This window comes from Pezoporus wallicus, unplaced genomic scaffold (genome assembly GCF_028554395.1).
Source record: "Pezoporus wallicus isolate ANWC-B61680 ecotype Strahan unplaced genomic scaffold, APGP_CSIRO_Pwel_v1 contig_2456, whole genome shotgun sequence".
Taxonomy (NCBI): Eukaryota; Metazoa; Chordata; class Aves; order Psittaciformes; family Psittacidae; genus Pezoporus; species Pezoporus wallicus.
In genome coordinates, this window is record NW_026637053.1 from 2586338 (window position 1) to 2610840 (window position 24503).

The 24503-nt window shown below is 40.9% G+C and overlaps 1 protein-coding gene across 5 annotated transcripts; it reads left to right on the forward strand.

The window, feature by feature from the left end:
- Window positions 1–1132: 1132 nt before the first annotated feature.
- On the forward strand, window positions 1133–24450 carry INTS8 (integrator complex subunit 8). 5 transcript variants are annotated; one of them, XM_057403005.1, is made up of 27 exons: window positions 1133–1328; window positions 2855–3029; window positions 5020–5160; window positions 5542–5613; window positions 5853–5904; window positions 6856–7038; window positions 7622–7729; window positions 8732–8887; window positions 9306–9406; window positions 10512–10653; window positions 11469–11539; window positions 11682–11857; window positions 12804–12937; window positions 13573–13683; window positions 14247–14448; window positions 14938–15059; window positions 16082–16266; window positions 18261–18294; window positions 18944–19000; window positions 19082–19143; window positions 20001–20119; window positions 21917–22020; window positions 23005–23055; window positions 23516–23589; window positions 23664–23728; window positions 23828–23871; window positions 24235–24450. In XM_057403005.1, exons 1-27 carry the CDS (start codon window positions 1199–1201, stop codon window positions 24349–24351), a joined length of 2988 nt encoding a protein of 995 aa, XP_057258988.1. In that variant the 5' UTR covers window positions 1133–1198; the 3' UTR covers window positions 24352–24450. The 5 variants fall into 5 exon arrangements, with proteins under 5 accessions (XP_057258988.1, XP_057258989.1, XP_057258990.1 ...); XM_057403009.1 differs by lacking the exon at window positions 1133–1328 and adding an exon at window positions 1755–1773; XM_057403006.1 differs by lacking the exon at window positions 18944–19000.
- Window positions 24451–24503: the final 53 nt, after the last annotated feature.

Below are 24503 nucleotides of genomic sequence, written 5' to 3' on the forward strand. Positions count from 1 at the left end.
ACTGTACAAACAGTTACTTAACAGTAGAAGTAAAAGACTTTTAAAGCATGAATTTTCTTGAAAACCTTGGAATGTATAATTTCTGTAGAATAGCATTATAATATAGCTTTTTACTTGTGAAGGTCAAAGTGACTTACTAGAATTATCCTGGTTGCAAGAACTTGAATTACTTTCTCCCTAGTATTAATATGAATCCTATCAGGTGAGTAATGGTGGGTAAGACCAATTTTTTCTAACTGTATTCATTTTAGACTGTGAAATAATTATTACAAATATTAAATAGAAAACACTTTAAATTCCTGGTTCTCGTCAGTTTTTGTCTTATTCTCCTGACCTGTCATCTCCCTTGACAGCACACACACCACCCCGCTCGCTATTACAGGCGCCCCATCTGTGTGAGCCTGAAAATATAAAACTGTATTCAAGAAAATCAGACAGATGACTGGAACAGTTAAAAGCTTTTGCTATCATCCTGCTTCCTCCCCAGACATTGATATCTTAGGAACAGAGATGTCTGAAAAACTTAAGAACCAGCTCCTGGATAGTTGCAGCTTAAGAGTGGCATAAATGGGGACAGAAGTTACTGCTGAGAGGAAGTAGCTGCTTCCGAGACTTCATTAGAACCTGTCCTTCTTCATGGATTGTCTTTGCCTTTCCGTAGGACATTAAGGTATGCATGGGCAGGAAGAGGATAAGGATTAGCCATTTTGGCCTAGTCCGAGCTGCGAGCCTGCTCCGGCTACTGAAGTGCCTAGCTTTCAGCACTCCCTTCTCGCCTCAGGGCGCACAGGTGATGCTGCTATAGGGACACGGTGCACACACTGATGAGGGAAGGCTGCAGTAGTGCTGGGGTGACGAGGGGAGCCAGCCCAGCGGTTTCGGTAGGAGGTCATGCTGCTCTTCCACCAGCGTTCCTGCCGCGGGTGTGAGCAACGCCAAGCCGCCACCTCCCTAAAACGAAGCGAGCGGCGGGACCAAGCCCACAGCGCCACAGACGCCATATCCCCGCCCCACAGGACCGCCCCCAGAGACGTCCCGGCTAAAGGCTTGGGGGCGGAGCCATGGACGCCCTGCCCCTCGTCTGGCGCGGAGGGCGGGGCTGGCAGCCATCTTGTTGCCGTCACCGCCTCCGTGAGGGTAGGTGCGACGTGCACGGCTGCGAGTGCTGGCGGAGGGGCCTCTCGGACGGGCGGCGGCGATGAGTGCGGAAGCGGCGGACCGGGAGGCCGCCACCTCCAGCCGGCCCTGCACGCCGCCGCAGACCTCATGGTTCGAGTTCCTGTTGGAGGAGGCGCTGTTGGAGCAGCACTTGCAGAAGCCCTCTCCCGGTGCGTGCAGCGCGGCGGGGCCTTGCTGGCAGCGCGGACCCCTCCCTTCGGCATGGGGAGCGGCCCGGCCTCTATCGGGCCCTGAGGAAGAAATGTTCTCACGTTTCCCCGCGGGCCCCTGTCCCGCCGCTGCGGCCTGTCGCTCGGATGCTGCCTCCGCCTTCCCGGGGCCTGCTGCCGGCGTGGCGCCGCCCACACGCCTCCTGCGTCCCTCACTCGCTCTGGCCCTCGGCTCTGGCTTCTCCCAGGAGGCGCCGCGGGGTTGGGCACTCTGCGTCGGTGAGGTCGTGGCTGACCAATCCCTGCCCGCGGTGCAGGCTTGGACACGGAGGGGCCGCGGCGTGGTTATGGGGGGAGAAGGAAGGGAAGGAAGGTTGGCGGTGCAGAGGCGTGTGCTGCCGTGGGGCTTGTACCCTGCGGTAGCGGGGAAGTCACGGTGCTGAGGGTGAGAGGGGGCACTAGGCCCAGCGGCAGTGCAGACACGGCTGTGCAGCCTTAGTTAAACGTAATCAAGAACATCTTTTTCTTGGTTTACATTAACTTTCAGATTTAATAACTTGATTTCTCCAGCTTTCCTGAGTGGTAGATCACTTTTCCCTTTGCATATGTGAATTTTCTTTGTGGAAATGTAAGCTTTTTATAATGTGAAGTGCTGCTTGCAAAACTCATTGCAATTTTCTCTCTTTGAAGTATTGAAAGGGCCAGGAGTTAGAGATCTCCTAAAGGCTCAGTGCTGAAATTACTCTGTCTTCTTAGGCCTGGAATAAATAAAAACCTAGCCCGGTGTATTATAATAAAATTATTATATTTAAAAGTAGATGATATTTTGATTAACATATGTGGAGTCATCATCTTCAGTACATGAATTCTACAAGCAGGTGAAAGAAACAAGATGACCTTGTATAGTATTGCCTCTACAAAAAATAAACGTAAGCGTAGTCAGGCAGTATCTTTGTGTTTAGATCTTACACTTCTATTTTGCAATTAAAATAATAATGCAAGTTTTATGTTTCTCAAAGTTCACTGAAAGTGTAATAGTTGTGATTTGGTTTCAGTTTTTCAAAACAGATCAGAGGTACTACAGAGACTGTCTTAGTGTGTTCTATGGTCTGCAGTTGCAAGGGAGAGTTATCTTTTAAATGCATTCACAGGTACCAGCAGTTGCTTGTAACTGTTTTTTAAAATACAGAGGATAATCACAAGTAGGTATGATTTTAACAACAGGTAACTTGTGATTTCAAGAGGCAACATTTATTTTCTGTAGATGCAAGTACTGAAACATAATTAATACAAATTCGTGAAAAGAAAGTATGAGAACATGGTTATCATGGTCAAGTAAATTTGAAGGTTAAATATATGTTAATAGCCTGATTTGAGTCAGAATAAGCAAGATATCCTTTGGGATGAGAATTTGGCAGGTTATAATGTCAGCTGTATAAATGACAAGAAGATCTCTGTTGATAGCTGCAGCACAGTTAATTTCTGGGCTTACCCAAAATCTGAAGGGTGGCTGTGTTTCTTTGCAGATCCACCACCTGTGGAGCTGATTGTCCAGTTCTTGGAACAGGCTTCAAAACCCTCTGTGAATGAACAGAACCAGGTCCAGCCACCACCTGATAACAAAAGAAATCGCATTTTAAAACTTCTTGCTCTTAAAGTTGCTGCTCATCTGAAGTGGGATTTGGATGTATTAGAGAAAAGGTACAATATGTGCATCTTCACAGTGAAATTACTGAACTGAAGTGGCCCAAGTTCATTATTTTATCAAATGGAAATCTGTCTTGCTTGCTTTTCTGCTTATCTTTCTTACATTAAGTCTGGGGTGTGACAACTGAAGTCAAGTTCAGCTTCACCTGTGGGTTAGGAAACAGTTTTGATGAAGGCAATGTCTGTGAGCAAACCAATACTGTTTGTAGTTTAGAGAGCAAGAATAGTGGGTCACATTAAGATGTGCACATCTAAACTGCATAAAGATAAAATTTAAATTACATTTTCATCAGTGACAAAAAAAAAAATCGTATTATTTCTCTTGAGTTAATGGAATGAGATGTCTTTGACTTTTACCTATAAAGTTCTTCTACTCCTGCACTGAATAATGTTTTTGTCATCTCATCAGATACGTCATATTGGTCTACCTTAGTAAGGTGTTTTGGGGTAGGATTACTGCTTGCCAAAGTACCTTTGCAAGGTACAGCACAACTGCAGAGAATGAACAGAAGACTTTAGTGTGGTTAGTTGTGAAAATATTGTATGGGCATATAATAGGGATTTTTTTAATAGATATATACTGTAGCTTTGAAAGCAGATGTATAGGAATGTGTACAAAAGGGTTGTTGTTTGGTTTTGCTGTTGTTTTGTGGTTTTTTTTTTTAATGGCTGCTTCGCTTCTCCCAGAAGGAATTTATACTGATATTTATTCATGGTGTATTTTCTGTCAGTTGGTACCTTTGCTTCTTAAAATGCAGGTATAATTCTGATTCAGAAATCAGCCCTACTGCATGATCTTATTTGGCTGATTTTGATAGGATTGTTTTGTCCATCTGTGGTGGGTTTTTTTGAGAACCAGTGTGAACTCATTTCAGCTACTTAATTTAGCATCTCTGTGTAGTAGAGTGTTCTGTTAGCTCATGAAGCCTAAAATTGTTTTTTCATTAAGAAATATGCTTTTGTTTGTTAACTGATTATGCCTAAAGGTTCAGTCATGATAGTTTAAAAAGGAATAAAGTAACAGCTTGAGCCAAGCTTTTTCATAAAGCTTCTGCTGTTATCAACAGTTGAATGATGTTCTACTCTTGCCAATGAAAACAAGATTTCTGGATCTTGAATAGTGAGAACAGCACTTGTTAGTTTAAAAGGAGAGCTTGATAGCAGACCTGAAGTCTGAAATAGTACAAGACAGAAATTTATTAACAGGAATTCTGCCTTTAGTTGGTGGAAGTGTAGTTTCATTGGTTGTTTTCAAAACTGGCTTCAAAGATTGCAGATTTTTCACAAGATCAAAGGTACTTTGGCAGTAGCTGATCACTTCTAATTTCTGATAATGTCCAAATCAGGAATAGGGTTTCAGTTGTGTTAAATTACACCTCAGAATCTCGGAGTAATGTAGTCCAGCCTGCTTGCCTTCTCATTTTATCAAGGAATGTTCTGCCCCAGCTAATGTATATTTTTCATAATACAACTTACAGTGCTGTATTCCAGTTCCTAGTCTTAACTTCAGTGTTTACTTGTGGATGCTGTGGAAAGGGAGATAAACCATGATAGCACAGAGAAATGTTCCCTTGACGTGAGTGAAGTTCCGTTCGCAATGGAAGTAGGATCTGGGACTGCTTCAAAAGGATTTCTGATAAGGATAGCTAATAAGATAGGATCTGCTGTTCTGGGTGACTGGATTATTCTGGGGATGTGTCTGTGAACCAGCTGATGTACTACTGCATATTATTAAATCAGCTGTCAAGGCAACCTTCCCCTGTGGCTTAATTTCTGCTGCTAATACTAGTAACTGCTTTACATACCTTATGTAGAGCGCCATCTGACCCAGAGCATTTCTTTATACTAAATGAAGATACTACGCTTGCTTCCATGGGATGATAAATAATAATGTAATACTGAATAGTAGTGTATATTATTTTAAACATCCCAGAAGTAGGATGTTTATATGAAATATCTTTTTCTCTTTTTTTTTTTTTAATAGCTTGTCAGTGCCTGTATTGAACATGCTACTGAATGAGCTTCTGTGTATCAGCAAAGTTCCTCCAGGAACTAAACATGTGGATGTAGACCTGGCTGGCTTACCCCCAACCACTGCAATGGCAATACTGCTCTACAACAGATGGTAAACTTCTTTAAGGCAATAATCTTAAAATCACGATACAACAAAGCAATGTTTTCTTCTATCGATGTACATTGAAGAAGAATCTCGGATAGTAATTTTGTGATCTATATGTAGGTTATAATGAGGAGCTGAGTCTGAAAAGCTATTTTACGGCTGGTTTTGTTCCCTAAAATGTAGTCAAGGTCGTGGCTTGAGCTCTTACCTTGCAGAGTGCTGTTTTTTAGCTATTTATGGACGTAAGACCATTTCCTAAATACTAGATGTGCTCTTGAGTAGGGGGTCTATTCTAATGGTATAATGTATCTGAAATGATAAACTGGTCTTTTTGTGATGTGTAATCTGCTTATTACACTTCTTTGCTTACTTTTCTCCCCTGTGTAGGGCCATAAGAACCATCGTTCAAAGTAGCTTTCCTGTAAAGCAGGTGAAACCTGGTCCACCTCAGTTAAATGTGTAAGTTTCAGGTATAATTCATTTGGATTTTTTGTGTATTTTGTAATCAAAAATTTAATTTCTAAGTGGATTAAATCATGTTAGTAATGTACAGTTGCTTAAAATGTCTAGTTTTAGCCCTGGAAAACTTAATTTATTTCAAGTGTATTCTTATTTTCCTTTCAGACATGCTTGATACATACCAAACATGCAGATTTGCCTTATAATTGAGATCTTGACCTCTTCTCTCTATTGTCCAGGATGAACCAGATGCAGCAAGAAAAGGAACTAACTGACAATATTTTGAAAGTGGTGAGACTTTCCCCCTCCCTCCTATTTTTGCTTAAATTTACATGTAAATATGACTAGACAGGAAATTAACAGTTGCGTCGCAGTTTTGTTGAATTCAGTATTATTTATGTTTGGCACTTTCATATTTGCTACAGTTCCAGACTGTATGTTCCACATTTCTGTGTGTTCTGAACTGCGTGGTCTCTGCACAGTATGTAGTATGGAATGTGTGTTGTGTGATGGAAGTATTCTTACATCAGCCATCCTTAGCACCGTATGGATTGAGCAAACCTTTGCAAAATCAGTGTGATTAGTTACTAACACCATACCATGCTTAAGCTGCAAAATCATATGGCAAAAAAACTCGGCACTTATTGTTTCCCTTTGAAAGTAGCCTGGCTACTTTCATAAGCTTCCATAAGTAGCCTAGCTCATTTTCCTGCACTTGTACTACTTTGGATCAGTTAATGAATTTGTATTACACATCTTCTACAATTCTTTTATTTTTTCATGGCGTTTTTGTTTGGTTTTTTTTTTTTCCAAATAGCCAAGCATGACTGATGTTTGTTCTACTAATTCATCAACATGTTTGAAAAAAAAGTTGCTGTTCATGTACAAGCTGTTATTACTTCATCTGTGAAATAATAACATAAAACTTACAGTCTGTGGCATAACTTAATGTTTCAAAAATGAACAAAAAGATGGTAGATAAAATAGAAAAATATTTTGTTTAAACTGGCAGTAAGGGTTTGATCCTGTTTCTCTGACTGCCTGAAGCCATAAATTACTGTACAAGAAATACAGTCACAGATTCTACATAGCAATAAGACAGTATACAAGGACTTTCTTTTACTATCCTTTTACTGTTCTGTTACATTCCTAGTGTTAATTTAAACCCAAAGCTAACCTCGAAACCAAAAAGTTGTTTGTTTTTGTTTTTGTTTTTTTTTCAATGGATTTGAACTATTACAGTTGAAAGAGCAGGCTGCTGATTCTATCCTGGTCCTGGAAGGAGCACTTAAATTAAACAAAGATCTTTACGTCCATACTATAAGAACTCTGGATTTATTAGCCATGGAGCCTGGTATGGTGAATGGAGAAACTGAGAGTTCCACAGCTGGACTGAAAATCAGTGCAGAGGAGATACAGTGCCAGGTAGCTTACATTCTGTGATAAAGCTTTCAATTCATATCTATTTCGTTAGGCAAATTGTTAACGCGTATGCGTAATGCGTATGTGTAACATGTATGCTTTTTGAGATAAACTGCAGTGTTTTTCTATTAATGTTTCCCATGTTCTCTTTTAATATAATGGTGTATTACTGACTTTGTTTTTACATTACTAGAACTTCAATTTAGAACTTAGAATTTCAACACTGTAATTATTATTGCTTTCCCCAACTCCTCACTTCTCCCCTACCCCACAGAGTAACCCATTATATGATAAGGACAGTGTATTGCATTGTTTTAACAGTTACATGGAGATCAGTCTGTAATTTTGTAATGCCTGTGCAGAATTGCACACACTGGGATCACAGTTAAAGAAGAAGCAGTATGGTGGGGAAAGTTACGCAGTTTGTGTAGGTATATTAGATAAAACTAGAAATAGTTTAAAGTGTGTATAGTGTTTGAGTTGAAATACTTAATCTTGACTTAAAATGTCATATTAGTTTCCAAAATTTGGTTTATATTTTATTTATGTTTTTCCAAAATGTGTTTTATGTCACTGCTGTTTGTAGGTTTGCTATGATTTGGGTGCAGTCTATTTTCAACAAGGATCTACAAATGCAGCTGTTCATGAAAAAGCTAAAGAAATGTTTTTCAAAACAAAGGAGTTGATTGCAAAGGTACCAAGTGTTTTATTAGCATATGTGTTTCCAGCTCTTCTGAAAAAGAAAAACCTTGCCTAAATTATTGCTTCCTTTTAAAGCAATTTAATAACTGTCAATGATGCACAGAGTTTCTAAAGAAACTTCATGGGATTTGGACAACAATTTTTGTGGCTTTTTTCCATATTCCTTGGATGAAATCATATTAACAAGCTGCAGTATATTGCTGCTTTGTTCTATGTATTGCCTTACACAGTTGTTTTGATGCAAGGAATGCAATGACTACACCTTCAGGGCTAATATTAACTGGGCTGAACAGCACATTCTGTGTCATAGAATCATATAATCACAGAATAGTTAGGGTTGGAAAGGACCTTAAGATCATCTAGTTCCAACCCCCCTGCCGTGGGCAGGGACACCTTACACTAAATCATATCACCCAAGACCTCGTCCAACCTGGTCTTGAACACTGCCAGGGATGGAGCATTCACGACCTCCCTGGGCAACCCATTCTAGTGCCTCACCACCCTAACAGGAAAGAATTTCCTTCTTATATCCAATCTAAACTTCCCCTGTTTAAGTTTTAACCCGTTGCCCTTTGTCCTATCACTATTGGTATCTATCACATTGTGGTATTTTGATTGCAGTGATATGTTTTTTGAGGAAGGTAACCATACAGCACTTCCTATTCTTTTTTTTAATCTGGCTTTCCCTTGGAAATCATTGTGCTCTGACTTTCTAAAAAATAGTGTTTTAATTTATAATTAATTCCTTTTTTATTTTGCTTATTTATATTCTAAAACCTGCAAAACTCAGAATTTTATTTAAATAGACAAAACATGGTCTAAGATGTGAAAAGTACGTATAAAAGTATGCTTTTAAAAGAAGTCTGTATATGCACATTCATTTGTTGTTTCATTGTTACCTGGGGAAACTGTGAGTTTCTGTTAATGTTTCCAAGCTAAGCTTATGCTTCCTAATACTTCAACCACCAAGATCTGATTAACCCTTACTTTTCAGAATGGTTCATCATCACTTCATTTTACCATAGATGAAGAACGGTTAGCTGGGTACTGTCAGGCATGTGGAGTTCTTACCTTGTCTTCTGATGATACATCTCAACAGGCAACTCCTTATAGTCAAATCCATAGGTGTATGAAATCTGGCAGCTATCAGGTAAGATGCTTAAATATACCTACATGTATTTGAGGGTTTTGTTATCATTCTATTTGGATGATTCCACCTGAACTGATAGGGATTTAAGTGTTCCAGTTAAACATTAACATAGCATTTTAGAACACGTATGTAGGAATATAATTTGATACTTTTTTAGATTAAAATATCTTGAATTCCATTGAGATACGCAGGTTTGCTTGACATTTGGTTTTGGGAGTTTTGGGTGGTTTGGTTTTTTTTCTTGGATTCTTTGATAGAGAGCTTATGTCGTTTGGTCCCTTTCTGGTTTAACAAATTTTAGTATCACACATGGTACAAGTTGCTTCTGTTAGTTTGATCATTTCTATCAGACAGAAAATTACTTTAACTGTGTCTTTTGCGTTATGCATTGACTATTCCAACTGTGTTTGTGTTACAGGATATAGTGAATATATTCCTTGAAGATAATCTAACCCTCAGTTTACCTGTTCAGTTCAGGCAGTCAGTGCTGAGAGAACTCTTCCAAAAATCTCAACAAGGGTGAGACATTAAGTAATGATCTGTTCAATGATGATGAAAAGCAGTTTTCGTGAGTTACATTTATCATAGAAAGTAGAGAAAATCTTCTAACAACAAATCCAAGAAACTTGAGCCTTTATTTCTGTTACCAGTAGTCTTAACTACATCTCCCAAATAGGGACCTATGTTGTGATGTTTCTCACTGTGCCGTATATGGGAAAAAATTAATGAGAATTAACACTTAATTTTACCACTTTACTGATCTTATTTACGCCACAATTGATCATATATATGTGTGTGTGTGTTTGTATATAGAGCTGGTCAGGTTAACCATACTAAGCAATAATACTGTAGGAGATGCGTACTTTGTTGGGAATGCTGGCAGTTAACTGTGATTAGGAGCTTTGTGCACTGCTGAAGTAGCCTAGGGCTGAATGAGTAGGATGGTACATTTACAATAACAAAAAAATTACAATAAGCAGAGAGAGCTAGGTACGTTACAAGGGTAGCTTGTGAATGGCTCCCAACTGAGAAGTGCTAAGCAAATGGCTGCATCTGAAATTCAACCTTCTCTGGAGCTTAGGCACTTGAATGGGGGCTATATGGAAAGCATCTCCATATAATCATGATGATAATTCTTCCCTGAAGGGAAGCTGCCTACAGGTTTTTCTGTTGAAGAAGTGAGAGACCCGGTTTTACATGTGTGAGAAAAAAAGAAGTATTGATTGTAACGGCCTCTTGTGTAAAACCTCAGTAGTTACTGAATTCAGTTTTCACATCAGCTAGAAAGGAGTCAAATAAGTGTCTCCTGTGAGAGAATCTTGGAGGCTGTAGCTTAGCAGTGTCTAGGGGTGTTTTCATCTCTGATATGGCTGATACAGAGCACCTTCAGGGATGAGCACTAGACAGAGATGAATGGAGGAGCATGACCTTGCAATCTAGTCAAGGCATGCAGAGATGGATCAAGAGAAGGAAGCCATACGTTCTGATTATTTGTCTATATTTTTGTACAGTGATTGTGTATTCTGAGATGCACAAATATTCCTGAATTTTTTGAAATGTCAGCTGTGTTGTTAGCTCTGTTTGTCAGAGATGTTCCGTGATCTTCAGTTTTGTGTTCATGCAGGAGTGATGCTCTGGATGAAGTTTGCTTCAAAGTCTGCGTGTGCAACACAGTCTGCGATGTATTGCAGGGTCGAACAGTTGATGTTCAGTTTTGTCAGCTGTTCCTGAAACCTAGCAAAGAGAAAATAGACTTCCTCCTTGAGGTAAACAAAATTACCTGAAATTAGAAGGGGAAACAGTATTTAGAATTATTGTTGCAAGGAATGCTCAGATTTCTGAAGCAGGGAGGAATACTTTGTACTAACTTCAAGAAAGTTGATTAAAGTTTGAGAAGTTACTTTGCAATCACACTCTGTGATCAGTCTTGCATCTGTGTTTATAGCTCCATTTCAATTTCTCCATATTGGAGAACATCTTTCCAGAGTTGACCTGTTGCTTCAGATTGGATTTGAAATTGCTACTATTCCTTGGCATCATTGAAATAGAGACCTTGTTGAATGTTTGTTTTTCAGGGAACAAAGAAACAAATTCTCTAAGACAGAACTTCAAACGAAGTAAAAGCTGGCAATTTAATTCAGTTACCTAGTTATCTTTCAACTGCTGCTATTTTAACTGTTAGTTCTAGTGAATCTCACACATTTGCACTTATAGAAATGTTGGTTCATTTTTAAACTCCTGTGAAAGAACTTTTTTATATACTTGATAATCTTATAAGGCTGAGTGCTGCTGTGGCACTCAGTGTCAGCACACCTAAATGTCAGAGGAATAGGCAAAAGGAGTGTGAATTGTGTCTGATGAAAGATTACAGTTGTGTGGAACAGCCTGCCTTGTGCAGGCTGAAAGAAACTGATCCATCTGTGATGGCTACAGTGTTTATCAGATAACTGGTGCCTCACTTGAGAGAGGGAGTTACTGGCTGATACTAATTGTGAGTCAGAAAACTGGGTAGAAACACTGTGTGTAACTAATTGTAAATGTTCTAAGGGGCTGCTTAGTTATTTTCTGCTTTCTTTCCCAGGTTTGTTCAAAATCATTAAACTTGGAAAATGCTTCTGAAGCATTGAAGAGAAAAATGGCAGCATTTCTCAAGTATGTAGCCATACTAAGATAACATGAATTCACACTTTGAAAGCAGTGTAATGCAATACAATAAATTATTTGAGAACTTGCAGCTGAAAAAATAAGCGGCTTCTTCCTGCTTGCTCATGTATTAACTTTTTCATTTGTTTAGAAACTTGTGTTTGGGTTTGGAAGATCTTCAGCTTGTCTTCATGATTTCATCTCATGAGCTGTTCATGAAATTGCTGAAAGATGATGAACGGAAGCTCCTCATTGATCAAATGCGGAAGAGATCACCTCGAATCAATCTGTGCACAAAACCTGTGGCTTCTTTTTATGATATCCCAGGTATTTTTCACAGCATTTCCATTAACTTGTATGCAGGGAGTGACCTGTTTCCATGCTTGAAGTTATGTGCAGGTCTGTTGTATGAAAAAGTTTGAGATAATGGTTTCAGAGAGAATACTTTCCATTTTTTGTTGGTGAATGTCCTACTTTATCAAGAAGATGACTATTATTTGCTTGTATGTTGCTTGTATCTCAACTGAGTATAATAGATATGCTCAAATGAATGTGTCATCATAGAATGATTTGGGTTGGAAGGACCTTAAAGATCATCTAGCTCCAGTTCCCTGCCATGGGCAGGAGCGCCTTCCACTAGACCAGGTTGTTCAAAACCCCATCCAACCAAGTGAGAGAGGTGTGGCACTTAGTTTGAGCTATATCTGGCTATTGTTACTGTTGCCGGAAAGGGCAAACTGCCTCTGGATTTAGAGGAGTACTAATGCTTGTCTGACTGTTTGGTGAGCTGGCCCAGGAGTAATGTCCAGATGAAGTTTTAAACTTGCCAAAGTGAAACAAACCTTTTCAGCCAGTTCGTTTCCCAGGTACAGCTGTCGGGCTGTGCAGCTAAACAAGTCAAAGCTGACACAAGAGGTGCCTGTAGGTGACTGAAGCTGGAAAGAACTGACCTTGCCTTGACTTAACGCCATTTGTGAAAATACATATTTTCACTAAGGCTGTACAGGAACACTACTGTGACAAGGGTAAGGGAATACTCAGAGCTGCTGCTGTGAGAAAAGGGGGCATTGTAAGTTGCCCTTTTGGTTGGGGGAGCTGGGAAGCTAGCACATGGTGTTTCTGGAAAGGCACAAAAGGATGTATGTAACCTTCAGAAGCATTGATGTATCTGCTGTTCTTACACTGGTATATTTAAATTTTCTTATATACTAAAGGAATACAAGCATCTATGTTAAGAAGGAATGTGTTGGAGACCTGATTGCTTTTCTTCTAGCTTCAGCAAGTGTCAATATTGGCCAGCTTGAGCATCAGCTCATACTGTCAGTAGATCCTTGGAGGATTCGACAGATCTTAATTGAGTTGCATGGTATGACTTCAGAACGCCAATTCTGGACAATTTCAAACAAGGTAATTCATCTGCTCATAAGTGCAATTCAAGGTCTGGTTAGGTGTCATGCTGCAATGAACAGTAAACATCTTGTCATAGATCTCAGCATGGTTAATTTTTTTCCCTTTTTCTGCATAATGGTGGTTTAATAAGAATGATGGTAAATACGTACACTCTCATTCTCTATTGGAAGTATTAAAGCAAGATGTATAACTTTTAAGGAATTACTGGCTGAATCGTAGGCTTTTCTTGTGAGAAAACAGATTTCTGTAGCTTTTGCTTTCAGTGTTGTTCTGACTAGTCAGCAGTATTACTTTAAGTATTTAAACTTTTAAACTGACGTTAAAAGCTGGCAGCAGAAGAGAGGAAGAGATACAATTATTACACTTTTTTTTTAAGTAAGGATTTCTTGTCTTTTTTTTCCCCCTCTCCCAATTATTGCAGATTCAGAGTATGAGCAAAGTAAGGTAGCTAGCTTTCTTTATCGAACTTCCATCAGAGCAGTACATTACTTCTGATTAGATATAAAAATGAAGGACTTGGCACTTAAATGGCAATAATTGTAAGTGTTTGAGTTTTGTTTATAACATTGTGAGCAGTGACGTGAATTCTAAAACCTGTTTCTGTGCAAATGTCCTATATATTTCTCTCCCAGTGGGAAGTACCAAATGTTTACGGCAATGTTATTTTAGGAATCAAAGACAGTCTGACTAGGGATTTGGTCTACATCCTTATGGCAAAGGGATTACACTGCTGTGCGATTAAGGTGAGCAAGTCATCTAAAGGTACTGGTGAGTGAGTTTGAGCAATTGAATTTCAGCAACACTGAAAATACAGAAAGCCCTTCTTGAGAGAAAGAATTGTAAAAATGGGGTGTGAGGGAGATAGTAACAAGTCCTGTGTGTCATATAATGGTTTAATATTTCTGTCTCAAGAATTCCATCAACAGACCAAGGATAATGGCTTTCCAGTTAGTTGGGCTTGGAGATTATTTCATTCATACGAAGTTTTGATGATGACGCACTAAATCATGTTGTATCTAAACCCAGTTTCACACGAGGAATTTATTGGAATGCTGGTTTATTTTCCTTGTAGTTGACAATACTGTAGTTTGCTAAACTACAAGATAAAAAAAAACCACTGCACCCAGTATGCCAATAGTTACTTCTGGTATGTTTACTTCTTGTTTTCTTTAAAAAATCTGGAACTGTTAAGCTTAATAGCAAGGCCATAAGATTCACATATTGAGAGCTGAACAGTGCATTAACTCTTAGTCTTCTCCTTTATGAATCCATTAGGAATCATTAATGCATATCCTTCTCATTGCAGGATTTTGTCCATGCAAAACAGCTTTTTGCTGCTTGCTTGGAGCTTGTGACAGAGTTTTCTCCAAAACTCCGCCAAGTCATGTTGAATGAAATGCTACTTTTGGACATTTACACTCATGAAGCTGGACCTGGCGCTTCTGGAGAGCGTCCTCCTTCTGACCTTATAAGCAGAGTCCGAGGATATTTGGAAATGAGAGTTCCTGGTAAGTACATTGCTGTCATTTGTGGGACGCAATAAAGTACAAAGCTTGTGAGAAAGGAATAAAGAAAACAACTTTATGTGATAGGTTTACCATTTAGAAGTGTAATTGGAAAAACAGTAGTGAAGTTTGACACTGGTTTTAGTGAGGCTTTAGAAGTCTGATTAGTTCTTGGAAGCTGGAAAAGAGAACAGCATGTCATGAAGCCTACATACGGCTAAACACTGACTGGCTAGTGCCATTTAAAGGGCTTGAACAGGATAAAACATGGCTTCACGCTGAGGGATTAATGTAATGCTGTTGTGGTTAGAGAAGTCGTTGCTTCTAGCTTTCAGAGGTGAGGTCTCTTGTAGGACTGAGTATCATGTTTTTCTGTGATAGCTATGGAACAGAAATATCTAATCCGGGGGAATGGGTTTTGCTTGCTTTCATATAACACTGTGTTTGTTTAAAAAAAATAATAAATAAAGCAAAGAACATCTGTTCTTCCAGATATTCCTCTTCGACAAGTTATAGCTGAAGAATGTGTTGCCTTCCTGTTAAACTGGTGTGAGAATGAGTATTTGACCATGCAAGTTCCATTACCTCTGGTTCAAACTAATCCTTATGTGAAGGTAAATAGTGCCCAGTCTCAAAGCCTTTTCAGGCTGTAATTTACTTTTTCGTGCTGGGATCTTTTGTACTTTCAAAAGCATGTGCCCTTTTGTCTCTAGAGTGTTGGGTTTTGTGGCTGTCATGACTTGGGTCTGGTGTAGGAGACAGCAGGGCTAAGCAGCAAGTGTGTTTGACAGGTCACTAAAGACGTGAAGGCTATGCTGCAAGGGCATATGAAACAAATTGCACTTAGCCCTTGTTGGCTGCCAGCTGAGCTTGGTTTCGTAAGCATCAGGTGTGTGTGGTTGTGATTGAAATCCTGTAGCACTTCTGTAAAGGAGTCACCTCCTACATGAATTCAGGCTGAGAGTTCTAGCTGAGGGGAATGAAAAGTGTATAGATCTGAGGGGAATAAAAATGTATCTGGTTGTTGTTCTGTTTGTAAGACACTTGTTTTCCAGGTGTGCTGTGGTGGTTCTGTTTTTTAACCCAAGACCAGTTTTGAATTTTTGGAGACATCCAAGCATTGGTTTTTTGGAAACTTAGCTTTCAGAATGGTTTTACAGGACTGTTTCTGCTTCAGAGTCTGGCAGTGAAGCTGAAAGCAGATCATGTTCCAGGACAGGTTCATTTTTGGCCTGCTCTGCTTACCTGTGATATTTCCTAATTTCTGTCCTGAGCCTCAATTTTTTCTCTATAGCAGAGGGTGTCAGTATCAGTTTAGATTAATTATTAGAGACAGTTTTTATAAAACTGTATTTTACAGGGTTTAGGTTTTATGCTGTATACTGTAGTAGAGCGTAAAGCTTGCTTTCTGGAACTTGTAATAATAAAATATACCCTAAGAAAACTACTAAAAGGATAACTCCTCTGCTGTTTAATTCCAGTCTTCCAGATTCCTCATGTCCTCTGCTGCAGAGTTTAGTCACATGGCTTTGTAGTTTTCAACTTAAAATAATTGTTTAACCATTTTAAATGCCCTTGCTGTAGTCAGTGTCCAGAGAAGCTGCGCTTACTGTATTTTCTCTTTTGCATTGTATAGCTGGGACAATTGCTGGCTGCTACTTGCAAAGAACTTCCAGGTCCCAAAGAAAGCAGACGGACAGCTAAAGACCTTTGGGAAGTTGTGGTACAAATCTGCAGTGTATCTAACCAGCATAAACGGGGGAATGATGGCAGAGTGAGTTTGATAAAACACAGGGAGTCTACACTGGGCATTATGTACAGGTGTGTCTGCTTAAATTATTTTTGAAGATTGTTTGAATGGTATGTCTGACCACCTGTTCCCTTCAGAAATTGTCTGGATTCCACTGTCAGAATGGTGGCAGCAGCTAAAGGTCTTTACTGAGTAAACAGTCCACCCAATGGCAGTGTTGGATATTAGTGGTGATGTGTTGCCTTTCCTTTTCAGAGGGAGAGAAAAGGAGTGTATGGGATTAAGGTCAGAATACAGACACTGAAGCATATGTGTCTGTGCTCCATTATAACCAGTGTAGATCTTCCAGTAAAGTCAGTAGCATCTAGAGGGCAGTTTAGCTGACCAACTGGAGGTGTCTGCTTTTCATTAACTGAAATTGTTCTGCAGGCTCCATTGACTGCAACTCTGTTCAGTTTTGGTACTTGCTATACAGAAAAACACGTGGACAGGCTGGAGAGGGTCCAGAGAAACATCCGATCCAAGGGCTGGGAAAGCCTGCCTTATACAGAAAGGCTGGGAGAGAGAACTGGGTTTGTTCAGCCTAGAGAAAAGAAGACTTAGTGGAGACCTTTTATTACCATGTTCCAGTAGTTAAAGGGTGGCTACAAAGAAGATGGAGACTTCCTTTTTACAAGGAGTCAGTCACATGGAAAAGATGAGGGGTAATGGGTACAAGGTACTACTGGGGAGATTGCAGTTGGGCGCAAGAGGACAATTTCTGAGAATAAGAATAATCGGCCATTGAAATAATCTCCCCAGGGAAGTGGTAGGTTACACTTTCTGGATTTGTGTTTGTGATTTGGTTGGGCAGGGTGATGGGCCTTCTGGGGTCATGCTTTGCTAAGAAAGGTTGGACCAGATGATCACTGAGGTCTCTTCCAACCTGGTGTTCTAGGATTCTGTGATTAACTACCCTTATAACTGCATTAAACACCTACATAAACACCAGCATAGGTGTTTATGTGTATCTTGAGGTTTCTGAATTTAAAGCTAAATGTTATTCAGTCTTGAAATGAAATTCTTGTTCAGCTGAGCTCCTGGGAAGAGGGAAAGGAAGAAACTGTTCTTGACTGGAGTAATTTCACCGTCAGTTCCCTAACCTCTGCCAGTCTTAGTTTAATTGACTGATGGATTGATTCATTCAGGACTCTCCGATTTGTTCTCTCAGTAAATATTTTCAGCCTGTTCTTATGTTCAAGCCTAATTAAAAGTTGCCTGTTACGGTAAATTCTGGGATGTATGATTATATCAAACAGCTTTCCATGTTATAAACTTGGGAAAGATGCCCCTGTCAAACTATTGACTGTTTCTTTGCCTTTCTTGAGCTAATCAGGTTAATGTGTACCTAAGACCAGCTGCTTTTGCTTATCCTGCTGTGGGATGGGTGAGAGAGGGTATGTGCTTGCTGTAGGTTTCAGTTGTACTCAGGCAAGGAAAAGGAAGCAGTACAGGTGTACTCTGGGATGCTGAACCTCTTCTGACCCCTCTGATTCAAACAGTGAAGGGCAGTGACCCCGTTGTTGTTATGGAAAAGAGGCAGTGAAACCTTTTACAAACAGGCTGTGCTTGTCTGGGTTGTTTTATGGTGACAGTTCTGGTGTGGCATGATGAGGAAATCAGTGTACATCGTAAATGGTCACTGCACACCCTCTTCTGTAAGCCTGGAGGTCACTGTTGCAATCTTAGCTGGAAGAGATACAGTACAGCTCAGTTGCTTTCCCTTTTGGAGTCAATGGTTAACTAGCTACAAAGTGATTTTCCTGCCTTTTATAGCTTGATGGAATAGCACATACCTCTTCTTTAACCTCTTTTAAATGTAAAACTTGCTACTTGACTGTATTAGAAGTGAGTGACCTGCCTGAGTGTTTTCACTTGTTTACCCTGCATTTGTGAACTTAAAGGTGAAAGGCTGTTTTGGCAGGTGAAGGATTTGCTTTACGGACCTAGTTTCCAGTGTATTAACTTTGCATGTATTCTTTGTTGTGAACAGTTACTTACATGGGGTTTTGTGTCTCTAATTTAGGAGTGAATTGCTGTCCTTCATCAAAAAGCTTCGGGTAAGTTCTGGTGGTCTTGAGAATGTGTTTGCAACCAGAACTTCCTTTTGATAGAGCTTTTTTCTGGACTTTTCCTTTTAAATTCCAGAAAGTCTGACAGCCCTATAGGTGTGTTGTACGGCTGAAGAACTCCTGGATTTGCTATAGCTATCATACAGCAGTGTTGCATAGTCTATGAAAAAATTACCCTGAATTCTGACAGTGGAGATCTGTTACCATTAGGAATGTATCTTATTGCAGCTGTCTCAAAGCAAAGCATTCCTTTTGGAGGGAGGAGGAAGCAGCTACGTGCATCATAAAGGCAGCAGAAGTAAGAGGAATGGAAATTGTTCATAGCTTGTGGGTTTGTAAGTGCTTAAGTTGTAGTGTACCTAGCTCAAGTTTAAGGCTAGGCAGCAGCCACGGAAACAACAGAAATGTGGAAAACCTGAGTGAAGTTTATATTCAAGGTGTTATTTGGGAAAATGTGAATTAAAGACTTCCCTCAGAAGCTCTCACAATACCCTTGTGTTGCAGGATTCCTAACAAAATACTGCCCTATTTCAATGTAGTGATGTCGGAACTTCTTGCATAGCTTTAGAGCTTAGGGAAGAAACTGGAGTTTCGGTAGTTCATGGGAATGCTATTTACTGTTTTTTTCCCTTTACAGGAACCATTGGTTTTAACCACAATATTGTCCCTGTTTGTCAAGCTTCATAATGTTCGGGTTAGTACATACCATAAACATCATCCTTGGCTTTCTGGAAAGGTTTCTCTTTGTAAATTCTCCTAATCTTTCTTCCCTTAGGAAGACATTGTGAATGATATTGCAGCAGAGCACATTTCCATCTGGCCCTCCTCCATCCCCAAGTAAGATGATAATTAAAAATACAGGTTTCAAAGTATGTGTTCACATAATTGGTTTGGTTCTGGTTGCTGTGTGTTAGTTACTGTGAGTGTGACTTCTGCCATCATAATAGCCAAAGGGACATATAGTATATATTGATTTGTTCTGGTTGGATTGAACTATATTTCTCCAGTGACATTTAAAGGCTCTGTGGGGCTAGAACCTCATTGGTTCAGATTCTTTGTATGCGCTGGGAGAGAGGTGATTCCTGTGAGAGAGGGAGATTGTAAAGCTTAGTGTGGTTAATCTGTCTTTAACCGGTCTGATTGAATAGTCTTATTGTTCCCGGTGTAGATTTCAGTGTGTATTGTAAAGTCAGGCAGAAGGAAATTGTTCAGTGTTACCAGAATTTAGCAGAAGGGTGAGTAAAAACATGTTTTTAAAACTGGAAGTTCCACACAAACTTCAGGAACGGCTGCCCAAGCAATGTGCCAAGCCATTCCCTCCTTCCTTTCTAAGCCTGTTCCATAGGTTTCCAGAGATCGCTGTGGCCTGTGGATGCTGTGATAAATTTGTAGCGGTTTCAGGTGTTGTCTTCAAACACCTTGTCCTTGAAACTGAGCAGATGTGTTTTTGCACAGAACCCTCTTGCAGTGTAAGCCCCAGGTAGAGTTCTGATGTCTGTGAAGGGTGTATTTGTTCTGTCAGACTTGCAGCAGTGAAACAATTCAACAGTAGGCACTAAGTCTTCCTGAGTTATTTTTGCTTGACACTTCATGCAAGGTGCTTTGGACTTAAACTAGATGGGAAATTGGATCCATGTTTAAAAAAGCAAACTGATGACTTAGGAATTATTTTTCTTCTGGTTTTTATCCTTTAGCCTCCAGTCAGTGGACTTTGAAGCTGTGGCTGTGACAGTGAAAGAGCTGGTGAGCTACGCACTGACCATCAATGCAAACAACCACTTCTGGTTAATTATTCAGGCAGATATTTATTTTGGTAAGTGAAACCAATGTCTATTGTTAGCATGTGTGAGGAGTGCTTTGCTGCTCCAGGACTATGTTTGACATAACGTTCCTTAAATTTTCTCTTATGAAAAGAAGCTTGTGGTAGATGAGTTTAGAATCCTCAGGTGAGTTTGGGAGGTTGTCTAAACCCACAGAGAGACTTGGCTTTCAGTGGACTTGCTTTTAGGGTAGGGGAAACTGTAAGCATCATAATTAACTTCACTTTTTTAGGGCAGTTTGTCCTTGAGTGCTATAGTTACTGAAGCCTCTAATATCAGAGTCTTTTATTAAGTGAATGGAAAGTTGTGTGAGTAGAGATTGCTTTTAAATGTGGAGATGGGGTTCACTGCAGCCTAAGCCAAGTGGGGCAGAAAGGATCTGTGTTTGATGTAGAAAGGTATCTAGGATTTGTAAACTAGGAAGCATGAACTGATCTGGTGTTGGTTGTGATGGGAAGCCCTTTCCTGTCATTTTGTCCTCACCTGCCCCTTCTGCAGTACTTGTCCTTGCTCCTCAGCAAGGAGCAGCCAACAGAACTGGGACATGAAGTGTTTCAGATTCTGGGCACCATGACATGCACCCAGACTGCACTAAGGCAGCACTTGCCTAGAGAAATCTTGCCCAGATTATGTGATACTGGGCTTTGTTAAATTGTTCCCCACTCCAGAGTCAGTCCCTGAGGCTTACTTTGTAGTGTGAGTAAAGAGAGTGCAGAGGGGTAGGTGCTGAAGAATGACCTTTCAGAAGATGGGCAGACATGCACAGTACTACCTGGTGCATGAGCTAACGAAGGACATAGCTGTAGATGTCCTCAAAGGTAGCTGGGTATTTCTTCCACTTAAATTATCAGTCAGTACCACTCTAGGGGAACTTAGCATTTAAGACAGACTGTTCTTTACTGGCAATAAAACAAGGTACACTTCTGTGCCTCTGCCATATACTTGCTAGTGCTTTGGGCTGTAAGAGGAGACAGGGCACATGTTCCTGAATCAGCTGTTTTTTGGAGTGGAAGCATACCTGTGGTGTGCTGTAACCTGTACTGCAGAAATCCTGGCCTGTTTCTTCCAAAGAAGACAAATACCTAGAAGATGTTTTGGGGTGAAGGGGTCTTAATCCAGTGTTTAATGCTGTCACCTTTTACATGGGAGAGTGATTCAGGGCTATAAACTGGCAGCATTTGCTGTTCACACGAACTGGAGCAACCACCCAGGAGTAGGATGATTCTGTAGGGAGCCTCAGAAGCTGGCACCCAAAAGAGCAGTGCTTGGAGCACACCTGTGTGTCAGATCTGTGTTTCAGAAGCATGTGGATAAGCAGACTGCTCTGGCCACGTGTCCCCTGTAGGCTGCCCTCCTGTCAGCCCAGTGAGAACTTGCTGGGAATAAAACTAGCACAGAGCTATGAGGTGTGGCAACATGAGTCAGCCCTCTAACTGGCACCAGCTAAGCTCCTCCACTACCACCTGTGTGCCTGGTTCAAGGAAGTCAAACTTCTTTACTCTCAGGTTGATGGATTTAAGATTCAGTACCTGAAGAACAGGCAGTAATTCTCAAAAGGCAGAACTTCTCTGTGTTACCGGCTCTCTTCATTGTGTAGTTTTCTGTCCACCACTGTTTTACCACCTCCTGTGTGTTGGGGTTTTTAAACAGTGATAGGGAAGTCACTTTCCCAGTAGACTTGAGCAGTAAGGGAGATGTATCTGAGTCATTCCATAAATAATTGATAAGAGACTTAGAAGTAACTGCTCTGTTTACTTTAGAGACCTTATTTTGCTTTTTTTCCATTGCAGCAACGAATCAGTACTCAGCAGCTCTTCACTATTATCTCCAAGCAGGAGCTGTGTGCTCAGACTTCTTCAATAAAATGGTGCCACCAGATGTGTACACAGACCAGGTACACTAAAATGGAATTTGGATGTACAGAAATCTCTTTTGGATGCGGTTGGCATCCTGATTCTGTGTAGAGCCAAAACGGCTCCCCAGGCCCGCACTCTTGTAGCCGTGTAGCCAGATTCTGTACTGCTGTGCAAGGAGGTCTGGAGGTGGGTGAGATTGTAACTTACCACTGCTGGAGCATGCTGGAGGTGCAGCACTGCACACAGTGGGTACCTGCCCACTTTGCAAGCATGTGTAACAAGTGGCTCTTCAGTTGTGAATGGGCCATGAGTAAGAATCCCTTAATAACTGTGTGTGCTGGGAGAGTCTTTGGTCCCAGCCACAGTGTGTTCAGTGGCGCCTTTCAGTCACTGTAACCTTTATTCCAGGCATTTGGTTTGTCAGGAAGCGGGTGTGTTACTTGCAGGCTGCATTTTGGTGGGCAATAGGAAGGAGCTGTCTGGACCCAGGGAAAGTAGTGATTTATGTGCCCTGTCCAACTGCTGCTCCCATCATGGTCCCGTTCATACAGCATATGAGAGCTTCAGACCCTGGTCAGGGATCATCTTCATTGTTCACAGCCCTGTCCAAGCTGTGCCTCCCTTGTGCCAGGCAGCAGTGGTGCAAGAGTCCCAGCTGGGATAGTGTTCTGTCACATGTGCTAGTGTGTGCCTACCCCGGTGCTGTTCCATCCCCACATTCCATCAGGCCTTGTCAGTAGGCAGCAGGAAATAAAGGTAACACTTTTTAACAGGCCGCAGCTTGGCTCTTAACACCAGAAATGCAGCACTCTCTGTACCAGGCACCATAACCCCTGTGAGGTCTCCTCAGGGAAGAAAGCTCAGTCCATCAGTGGATGTGCTAGAACACAGGAGTTGGGGGAGTAAGGATGTAGGCAGCCAGTTAGATGGTCCCTTGCATTTACAAAACATGAAATAAGTTGCTGTTTGTGTTCCAGTGTTGGCGTTTCAAAATGCGTGTTCTGTTTTTAACCATTCTGTAGGTGATAAAAAGAATGATAAAGTGCTGTTCTTTACTCAACTGTCACACCCAGGTAGGAGGTGAAACATGGCAGTAAGTAAAACGCTGGTTTTTATTTTGATGTTAATGGGGAGGAAAGTAAAATGGAATCCAGCTTTCCTTGTAAATGCAATCTGCACTATTAGTAGATTTTGTTCTTACTGTTGCTGCTAGGACACTGAAAGGACTGAAATTAGTAAATAGGGATATACTTGGAAATGCTGTAAATAGTAGAAAGAATCTGGGGTTTCTTTGTCCCTTTTTCTGTTAGTACATGGATATATTTATTTTCTGTAGGGCTGAGTACGTACCTTCCCTTTAGTTACTGCTGTTGGTATTGCAGCATGAGCTGTGGCTGCTCTCGTAGTTCAGGTGCTTGGAAGGTGCTCACTGTGGAAAGGAGCTCTGGCTCAGGTCTGGAGCAGGGGCAGTACTACTGAGGGGTTCTGTGGGGATTTGAGGCATTGAAACCCACCCTGAGTCTCTCCTTACAGGTAGCTATTCTATGCCAGTTCCTCAGAGAAGTAGACTACAAAACTGCATTTAAGGCACTGCAAGAGCAAAACAGGTGAATGTTACATTTGTAGCTACGTGTACAGGGGTTATGAGTGTGTTAATAACGTGGTCTGTGTGCTCTTTCAGCCATGATGCCATGGATTCTTACTACGAATACATCTGGGATGTCACCATCTTGGAGTATCTGACATGTATCCTTTCACTAGAATACCATCGGAGCTCACACTGGATGTTCGTGGCAGGAAAAAGTTGATTTCCTACCCCAGTGTCTTTTCTTGACTCACCCTCAGATCTCCACCACAAAAGAGGAGAGACAGACAAGCGGCAGATAGCAGTGAGTGCACTGGGGTGCTGGGGCGGAGTGGGGTTCATAGAATGGTTTGGGTTGAAAGGGACCTTAAAGATCATCTTGTTCCAACCCCTTGCCATAGGCAGGGACATCTTCCACTAGACCACGTTGCCAGGGAATCCCCTGCCAGGGATGGGGCAGCCACAGTGTCTCTTGGCAGCCTAACCAAGACTACCATAGTCTGTCTTTACCTCCCTGAAACTGTATTGTATAATTCTTAATGGAATCTGGATGCTGATGGGAAGTGGGGGGGGTGGCATAGAAATAAATCACTACTGCTGAACTGGCCCCGTAGTGCCACAATCTCACTTGAGCACTGCTGCTCACCCTGTCTCTTGTTCTTGCCAGATAAAAGCCATCGGCCAGACAGAGCTCAATGCCAGTAACCCTGAGGATGTCCTGCAGCTTGCTGCCCAGAGGAGGAAAAAGAAGTTTCTTCAAGCAATGGCAAAACTTTACTTCTAGGCTAATACTGGAGGGCCATGATAACATGGGTGGGAATGGAAAAAAAAAATATCTTTCAAGACTTTTATTTTTAAAATTAATTTCAATTTTTATACAACATTTACAGTCTAGTATTTTTTTTAGAAATAGATGAAATCTTATAATAAAACCCT

What these genes read in the sequence shown, in the direction of transcription:
- INTS8 (XM_057403005.1), top strand. Translation starts at nt 1,199, where the DNA reads ATGAGTGCGGAAGCGGCGGACCGGGAGGCCGCCACCTCCAGCCGGCCC. An exon ending in GGTCCACCTCAGTTAAATGT is followed by an intron (nt 5,614 to 5,852) that starts GTAAGTTTCAGG and finishes TCTATTGTCCAG; the next exon opens with GATGAACCAGATGCAGCAAG. An exon ending in GCACTGCAAGAGCAAAACAG is followed by an intron (nt 23,590 to 23,663) that starts GTGAATGTTACA and finishes GTGCTCTTTCAG; the next exon opens with CCATGATGCCATGGATTCTT.